Raw genomic sequence first — 9,579 nt, 5'->3', positions numbered from 1 at the left:
GGTTAGTTTCTCATCCAAATCCATTCTTTTATTACACACTGCAGTAATAGCATTTGCTGTATCATTAGGAGCATGTTTTGTTTTGTTTTTAGTCCAAAATGTTACGCAGTGTACCTTTAAGTTCTTGTCTTATTATGTGAAGAATGACCAATTCATTTACTCAAAGCCAGATATTTGTGTTCTTGGTAAGAGTTATGTTGCACTTATCCAAATAATTACCGACTTATTTTAATTTTAGTACTGATAACATCACCGGTTCTGTTCATTACTTTTATGGACAGAATTTCTAGGCGCAGCCAGGGGCCGGAGGGTGTCCGGTTTGGGAGCCTCAGAGTCTCATCTCTGCTGTTTGCGGATGATGTTGTTCTGATGGCTTCAACGAACCAGGACCTTCAGCTGCTCTAGGGCGGTTTGCAGCCGAGTGTGTAGCGGCCGGGATGAGGATCAGCACCTCCAAATCCGAGGCCATTGTTCTCCACCGGAAAAAGGTGGCTTCCCCTCTACAGGTCGGTGGGGAGTCCTTGCCTCCAGTGGAGGAGTTCAAGTATCTCGGGGTCTTGTTCACGAGTGGGGGACGGATGGAGCGTGAGATGGACAGACGGATCGGTGCGGCGTCAGCAGTGATGCGGTCGCTGTATCGGTCTGTCGTGGTGAAGAGGGAGCTGAGTCGGGGCAAAGCTCTCGATTTACCGATCGACCTACGTTCTCACCCTCACCTATGGTCATGAGATTTGGGTAATGACCGAAAGGACAAGATCGCGAATACAAGCGGCCGAAATGAGTTTCCTTCGCAGGGTGGCTGGGCGCACCCTCCGCGATCGGGTGAAGAGCTCAGTTACCCGAGAGGAGCTCGGAGTAGAGTCGCTGCTCCTCCACGTCGAAAGGAGCCAGCTGAGGTGGCTCGGGCATCTGTTTCGGATGCCTCCTGGTCGCCTCCCGCGGGAGGTGTTCCAGGCATGTCCTAGTGGGACAAGGCCTCGTGGAAGACCCAGGACACGCTGGTGGGACTATGTCTCCGAGCTGGCCTGGTGTCGCCTCGGGGTCAGAACAGCTGGAGGAGGTGTGTGTGGATCGGGAAGTTTGGGCATCTCTGCTGAGACTGCTGCCCCCGCGACCCGGCCCCGGATAAAGCGGAAGAAAATGGATGGATGGATGGATAACATGGAAAAATCTAACCATCTAACAAATTCACACATAAAAAAATAGATCAGTAGTATAAATGTACACACATCACCAGGTACAAGGCTACTACAGTGAACAATGAAAAAGTCTGCACACTTGCATGGAGACTGTTCCATCAGCAGTGAAAACCTACCAAAAAAATAAAAAATAAAGTTCCATTATACTTGATTTCCCAGTTTCCCTGAACACAGCATGCGCGAGCCTCCAGAACCCGGGAAAACCCGGAAAACCGCGCAGCCTCACGGCGCCATCTTGTGGACACTTTCTAGAACAACTTGCGCGCTACGTGTCAAACTCCGGACTTTCTGGCAGCTTCCTCCAGCGCCAGCGGCTACAGGAACAGACAGACAGTCCGGCAGCCCGTAGGACCAGCGGCTGTAGCGGGGAGAGTCTATCCTGTGTGCCGTGGTGTAGCGACTCCAACATGGGGGGCACAGTTTTACCCAGGCGCATGTTCCTGTGGTGCATGGCGGTCATCTATCTGTCCGCGTTTGTCTCCCTGTATGTGCAGATACCAGGTGGGTGGGTGCACTGTGCTGGGGCTGGAGCTGCAGCTAGCCTAGCACTGACTTAGCTTAAAACTTTCTACTTTCAGATACTTTTTCATTGTACTCATACTAGGGTTTCTAATTCTATTTCTAGGAGTCCGCTAATCCAGTGCTAACAAAACGTAACATTCTTGGAAGCGCTTATTCCTAATTCAGTTGGCTCGGAATAGAGTTCGGGAAAGTCTACAGTTACCATGGAGATCCGCCATCTTTGCAGCTGTTAGCATACATTTCCATAAATTAACATTAGCTAAAAACAGTATAAAAAGTGGAGAGAAAAAAAGCCGTGGAACAACTCCGTTAGCTGCAGAGTTACTGCTGGTAAATACATCTAACACACTGTGGTGTCCAAGTGTTTTAATGTGAACAATAACTTCACTATTTTAACTTTTAAAATCTCCATTAATTTACAATTACTGCTAATCCCATAATGCATAGCGATATGACGTCACATTCCCGAACTCTATAGATAAACAGTTGGTAGATGCTGTAGGCTGAAGAAAGAAAGTTTTAATTACTATTTTAGAGTAATCTAACAGCATTCAACTGTGTGTTACACTTTGGGTCTATGTGCACCTTATGAGCACTTTATCATAGGTTTGAACTTAGCTTGGTGTCATTAAGATGTGCAGATGTATAAATCCCTATGTATTTAAATATGGTTGTTGAGCTGTTCCTTCTGTGCCCAGGTCTGTATGGTAACGAGGGGCTGCTGCCTGCCCGCTGGAGGCTGCGCTACAGTGGGAGGTCACTGTGGGAGCAGATCCTGGCCTATCCCTCTCTGCTGTGGCTGGGGCCTCAGCTCGGCCTGGACACCCACACCTGCATGGAGCTGCTGTGCCTGCTGGGAGCCGCTCTGAGCCTGGCTGCCACTCTGCACGGAGCCTTCAGAGACAGTGTGGTCTTCCTCTGCCTCTGGGCGCTGTACATGTCCATGTACCAGGTAAATCTGATCAAGGATCCTGTAATTCACCAGTGCTTTTAGAAAACATTGGTACGTTTTACAGCTGGGCCCATTACTGTTGCTCCTGGCTGTTAATGTGGCACGAGAGGATGATTCTACAAAAGCCCGATGATCATTCCCTATATCTGGACATGTAATATATTTTTCATGTGTGACTCATGACTTGCCTTGACACAGTGAAGGTGGATCCAAGGCTTGAGCAGTTCAGACTGGCATGTAGATTGTTGTTGCTGTGATCACTCAGTGGAGGGGCCCAAGGACATTTTTTGCCAAATTATACTTTGAGGATATACAGTTTTTTACAAAAATATCCTAAAATAAAGTCAATAATAATTAAATATAACTATTGGTTTTGTTGCAGTGTTAATTTCGTCGACTAAAATATTTAGTCTTAATTTTAGTCAAACTGTTATTTTTGACGACTAAAATTGGACTAAAACTAAATTAAAAGTTTTTCATGAGACTAAAACTATGACTAAAATGTCCAGATATTTTAGTCGACTAAAATCAGACTAAATAAAAATGAAAGGGAGAGACTAAAATCATCCAAACTTCTATTGAGCGTCTGAAAGAGCCTCAGATCATGTAAATTCTCTGCCAAAGGATCAGCTCTGAGCTTTGTTCATGTGGAGCAGCTCCATGAAGCAGAGGAACAAGATTAAATATGATTATAATGAAGATTATCAATGCAAAGTCGACTAAATTCGTCTTAAATTTAGTCGACTAAAACTAGACTAAAATTGAAGATATTTTTTTGACTGAAACTAGACTAAAATTGAAGATATTTTTTTGACTGAAACTAGACTAAAATTGAAGATATTTTTTTGACTGAAACTAGACTAAAATTGAATTACATTTTCGTCAAAAGACTAAGACTAAAACTAAATCAGAATATGTTGTCAAAATTAACACTGCTTTGTTGTTGATTCGTCCAACCATTAAGCATTTTAAAAGCAAAAGCAGCTTTTGACTTCTCTGACAGAGTAGGACCCAGTGGGCTTAGTTTATGCCAGTTTTGGTGCTTGGATCATCAACACTGGCCGAAGCCACTCTGCTATTTTTAAGACCGTTAGGATCTGAAAAGTGCACTTGTCACAGCAACTTGGCGCCTGCACTAAATCTTCTGGGCGTTTGTAGTTTTTTCTACCAGAGCGGGTGAAGACAGGGAGTGAAGCACGAGTCTGAGGATGAGTCTGGTGCAGCCGTTTGAGCTTTTTAAAAACACAGTAGCTCCAACTTGATAAGTTTTTGATGAATACGATGATTAGAATATGTTTTAAAAGTCCGCTTGTGAGAGTGTTTGTCCTTGGCGTTATCGTGATGATGTGCCGTCACTAATTCTGTGATGTTTTTTGTGCCCTGCAGGTCGGCCAGGTTTTCCTGTATTTCCAGTGGTGAGTGTTGCACTGAGCTCAGTCATTTGCCTGTGCACAATATGGTTCATTTCACGACATCTAAATACTAAAAACACAACCTGGCATGTTTCTCGAGGTCATACTCCACTTCTTGTTTGGACGTGTTTCAGGGACAGCTTGCTCCTGGAGGCTGGATTCCTGTGTATCTTTGTGGCCCCTCTCACGATAATCCGTGGCTCTCAGTCGGTCCGGGAGCACGATGGCGTCACCTTCTGGTTGGTGCGCTGGCTGCTCTTCAGGCTCATGTTCGCCTCGGGGGTTGTCAAACTTTCGTCACGCTGTCCGACCTGGTGGGGCTTGACTGGTGAGTCGCTCTCAGCTTTTAGACCACAGTATCTCCTCATATAAGCTGAAGAGCAAAGTACAGACTAACTAACTGAGGTACAGCTTCCTACATCTGAAAACTAGACCCTGAACCACAGTTGGAGTTGTTGTCATATGTTTTCTAAAGTTTTCCTGTGCCTTGCAGCCCTGACGTACCACTATGAGACCCAGTGCATCCCCACGCCCCTGGCCTGGTGGGCTCACCAGCTGCCCGTGTGGTGGCAGAAGCTCAGCGTGGTGGGCACCTATGTCATCGAGATCGCTGTCCCTGTGCTCTTCTTCAGCCCACTGCGCAGGCTCCGCATCACCTCCTTCTACTTACAGGTGGGAAGAACGTATTTTTTCTGGGAATGACAGCGCAATATATTTACAAATTGTAGTCTTTGAGTTAAAGTCTGATTCTGAAAGTCTGATATCAGTGCTTTTTTTAATGGGTTTTTCTCTTATCTTTTGCCAAAGTGTCTATTCTGGATGTATTCGTGTAGAAGTTGAACTTGTAGAAAAGAAATGTATAGGATTTATGTACCAGACCAATAATAACGAGCAAATTCTAAATATTATAATTTTATTCCATAGATTCTTTTACAAGTTCTGATCATTTTATCTGGGAACTACAACTTCTTCAACCTCCTGACCCTAGCCCTGTGTCTGTCGCTGCTGGACGACCAACACGTGCACTTCTGGCTGCGCAAACCGTACAAGACCAGCCACAACGGTAAGAACATAAAAAGCGTATGTGCCTTAGCTTTACCCAGACGTCACCACGCTCTTCCCTGCTCCTCAGAGTCCAGGCTGTGGTCGTGGCTGTCGTACGCCGTGGAGCTGTCGGTGTGGGCGCTCCTGATCTTTGGGACCATCGTCTGCTTTGACCTGCGGATCGACGCGCAGAAGAAGGGCATCTCTTCCAGGACAGGTGCGAGGAAATCATAAATCATATTCACACCGATGATGTCTTCAGATTGTTTGATTCATATTCATTGTGTTTCAGCGTTCACTTTCCACCACTTCAACCAGTTTCTGAAGGCGGTGACCATTCCTTGTGTGTGGATGGGGGTCCTCTCTCTGATGTGGGCCATGGTCACAGCAATGTTCAGGTCAGTGCATCACGTTTAATGATGGGACATTCATTCTTTCACATTCATTTTTTCGTGAAGTTTTGTCTTAGCTAACAAAGACATCAGTTTTTGATTTGTTCCGTTGTTTCATTGATGCTTTGATTGTTTGAAGGTGTGCGTGTGTGAGCGGCTTCCTCAGGCGGCTGTGGGGAACAGTTCAGTGGACAATATTTGGAGCTGCTGCTGTTGGGATGTTCACCGTCAGTCTGGTAAGCACCGGGCAGTTTGCTATACCAGTGTTTCCCAAGCGGGGGACACTGTAAAATATTGAATAATCTTAGTTTAGTTGGTCGCTCTGTAATAACATCGGCAAGAGCCTGGAGCGGGTACTCTGAGTATAAATGAACGACTCAAAGGTTTGCAAGGCAAAAAAAGGTTGGGAATCTCTGTAATATACGAAGAGAAAAAGCAGCACAACTGAACTCGTATGATGAAGATTATTGACAATACTAAGAAAATATTTATATTGATATATATATGGACTTTCGGGCTCGCTCCAAAAGTCAATCAATTTCTTCTCTAATTTTTGCCACAATTTCTCCCAATGTTTACTCTTTTTTCCCCCCACATTATGGAGATGAATGTTGAATATTTTCTAAGCATTATATTCTAATCAAATATTTCAGTATAGGTATCAGGTATCGGTGTTGTAACCCAAGTATCATTAAAGTGCTGGGGAAAGAAATGTAACCGCACCCAGCCCTACTCAGATGTCATTGTCAATGCCCCAGCTGCATTTCAAGAGGAGGAATAGACCGCACACGTTTGGGGCCTGAGAGAGCTGATTAATCACTCATTATAATTGGAGTTGTGTATTTGTCCTGCAGGGTTTGTGGACCGTTCTGTAGATAATCTTTGTTATTACTGGCTGTGTGTCTCAGGTGCCGTTCACTTTCATTGAGTACGACACCAACGCAAACCTGTGGCCTGGAGTGAGACAAGCCCACGAGCTGGTGCACCGCTTTCAGCTGGTCAACTCCTACGGCCTGTTCAGGCGCATGACCGGTGTGGGGGGGCGCCCGGAGGTGGTCATCGAGGGCAGTTACGACGGAAGCACGTGGGTGGTAAGAGAGGACTCGCAGTTGTGTCATTACGGCGCACAGTGAGCGCTCATGTCGTGTGCTTTTTCTCCCAGGAGATCGAGTTCATGTACAAACCAGGGAACATGAGCGCCCCTCCCTCTGTGGTGACCCCCCACCAGCCCAGACTGGACTGGCAAATGTGGTTTGCTGCCCTGGGACCGCAGCAGCAGTCGCCGTGGTTCACCAGCCTCATGTACAGACTGCTGCAGGGCAAACAGGACGGTACGGCACACATAGGGCTTTTCCACCAAGGTGTTGGTTCTGGTGCCGGGTTGGTTCCATACTAACTTGGTTTTCCACCAAAATGAGAGCTGTGCCTTTTGTCATTGCAACGCTTTGGGAAGTCAACATCAAAAATGGATAGTAACATCTTACTACAGCCACTTCTGGTTATAAAATACAGAAAAATAAGTTTATTCTTCAGTCACAGCAGCCGTTAACATTTTGATTTCTTCTTTCTAACTCTTGTTTTAGCTAAAGAGCATAAAGCAAAACAACAGTTTCCTCCACAGAGACTGTTTTGGCTTCTCCAGGAAGTTCTAAGCACAAACTAACTAATATTGATTGTTTTTTTTGGAGGAGAGAGCCACGCCCCCTGCCGCTGACATCACTGGTGCTCGTTTCTTGGTCCAGCTTTTAATTGGTTCCCGACCGGCAACAGATTTTGGAACCAAGAGCCAGCGTTTTTTCAGTGGAAAACGAAAGAACCGGTTCTGAAACTGGAACTGGCCCAGAACCAGCACCGGCACCAGCTTAGTGGAAAAGGGCTAACATAGACCCACATTTGGTCTGTCAGAACGGACTATGGCAAAGCAAACAGACACAAATATCAGTGCACAGGCTCATTCCAGGGCCTTGATGTTGTGTGTATTTTTCTGCAGTGATAGAGCTGATTCAGACTGATATAGGCCAGTACCCGTTCCACCAGCAGCCCCCCGTCTACCTCCGAGCGCACCGCTACAAGTACTGGTTCACAGAGCCCAAGGCCGATGGGTAGGAGAATTTCTGACACCAGTGAGCTTTGACCTTTTTGCTTCAGATACAGAATCATAGTTTTTTTGTTTAATTGCTGACAGGTCATTTCCTGAGCGCTGGTGGAGGCGGGTCTATGACGAAGAGTTCTATCCCACAGTGCACTTGGGCAGCTCTTTTCTAGAGGGCATGCTTAACCAGTTTGGACTCAAGGTAATCATAATCATTGTTAACTGCTCGAACTTTGGTCTTTGCATACGAGCGCTAATTTGACATTCTTTTAATTTCAAACTGAATGCTTTTATTTACTATTTGCTACATAACGCCCTTAGTTGAAATGTTCAGATATTATTGACAAGGCGGCTTCTTCTCACTCTTTTCTTCAGAAGTAAACCTCAATAAACAGTCAAGCTAGAGGCCTATTAAAGCACTGGCTCCTCCTAAAGCAATGGTTCCCAACCTTTTTCCTTCTCCCTGCTGGAGACGGGCCGAACACCACAAACACGCCAAAACATGCACATAATGGTCACTAAGCATTTAAATATAACATACAAACAAAAAGTTGTGCTTTTTTTTGCAAATGCAGACTTTTCTCAACCACATGTAATGATTTTTTTTTTACAATTGAATTTGCTCCTGCAATAAAAGTAAGGAAAAACAACCATTGTTCTGTGTAGGGAGAAACCAAAGGCCTGATTTACTTGCCTTTCCATCCATACACACTTTCTCTTCTCCAGTTTCGGATAAACGCGGTTTAGAATAAACAGAGGAAGATAGTCTTGCGTGTCAGGCTACTTATTTACACTAAGCAAGGTCCTTAAAGTACTACTTTAAATCAGCGTGTCAATCAGTGTGTTACTTATTTTTCACGAGAAACGGTTAGTGCTGCAAATCTGAAAGATAAATGACTTTATGCTCTGGCCATTTCGCTTTCATGAGGCAAATATTACAACTGCACCTGCTTTTTGCCCCACATTATCATGCACCATCTACTTCACACGTGTGCGTTTGTATCCACAAAGCCCTGCTGCTTCTCTGATCTCACAATAGGATTATGACAGTCCCCCACCCCTCCTGAGGCTTTGTTTGTTATTTTTCACTAGACAACAATTAATACTTAAAAGCTCAAAGAAATTGATTTAGGGATGATCTTTGAGAAGAACAGCATCTTAGTTTAATGCTGGTGTTTTTTTCCTACAGGACTCCTCGCCTCCGCGCCGAGCCTCCAAAGCCACACTGGCGCGTGCCGTGAGATGGGTGCGGTCCCAGGTGAAGGGGGTGCCTGCTCCTCTGATACTGTGGACTCTCATTGGGGGGAGCGCCCTCTTCTGTCTGCTCAGGGGACTGACGCAGAGGCGCAGACCGAAAGTGGCACAAACCCCCGTGCCCACAGAAACTGAGAGTGAGCCAACTCAAGACAAACTAGATGAGAAATGTGAAGAGGAGGAGGAGGAGGGAGATAAGGAGATGGAGGAAGAGGATGAAGGGAGTGAAGAAAGCCCAGAGGAGAGGGAGAATGATGAAGAGACAGACGGCCAATCACAAGAGGAGGTAGAGGAGGAGGTGGAGGAGAGAGAGGAACCAACAGAGGAACAAGTGAGGGAAAGAAAAAGATGAAAAATGTAGCTACAAATTCAACACAAATTGCTATATGCCTAAAAATCACTACTGCAAAACCCTATTCTGACGATTATGGATGGAGTATATGACCAAAACGGTTGGAGCACTTGTTTTTGTTTCTCTTTTAACGGTCCAGTTCAAATCAACCAACTAAACATGTCTCGCAGCAACATTTATAACCTCTGCGTGAGCACTGTTGATCTGAAAAATCCAAATATTAGGATTATAGAGGCTAATCAAAGCCATAGACTCGTTACATAGAGCAATGTTAAGTGGTTAGCCTAACTTTAGCACTATTGGACTTGGACCACTGTTACTGTAATAGTTCGACCAAGCCAGCTCTATTTTAAAGTGAGG

General features: G+C 45.3%; 1 protein-coding gene across 2 annotated transcripts; it reads left to right on the top strand.

The window, feature by feature from the left end:
• The first annotated feature begins 1,460 nt into the window (after positions 1–1,460).
• lmf2a (lipase maturation factor 2a) lies at positions 1,461–9,556 on the top strand. Of its 2 annotated transcripts, XM_079567545.1 has the most exons (14): positions 1,462–1,700; positions 2,420–2,673; positions 4,060–4,088; positions 4,220–4,413; positions 4,579–4,757; positions 5,010–5,148; positions 5,218–5,346; positions 5,422–5,527; positions 5,661–5,757; positions 6,430–6,612; positions 6,684–6,852; positions 7,512–7,623; positions 7,707–7,815; positions 8,803–9,554. In XM_079567545.1, exons 1-14 carry the CDS (start codon positions 1,607–1,609, stop codon positions 9,217–9,219), a joined length of 2,211 nt encoding a protein of 736 aa, XP_079423671.1. In that variant the 5' UTR covers positions 1,462–1,606; the 3' UTR covers positions 9,220–9,554. The 2 variants fall into 2 exon arrangements, with proteins under 2 accessions (XP_079423670.1, XP_079423671.1); XM_079567544.1 differs by having other exon boundaries at positions 1,461–1,700; positions 5,010–5,346; positions 8,803–9,556.
• The last annotated feature ends 23 nt before the right edge of the window (positions 9,557–9,579 follow it).

This window comes from Gobius niger, assembly GCF_951799975.1.
Source record: "Gobius niger genome assembly, chromosome: 12".
In the NCBI taxonomy this organism is placed as follows: Eukaryota; Metazoa; Chordata; class Actinopteri; order Gobiiformes; family Gobiidae; genus Gobius; species Gobius niger.
Note: the sequence above shows the minus strand (reverse complement) of the source record. Positions and strands in the feature narration are given on the sequence as shown.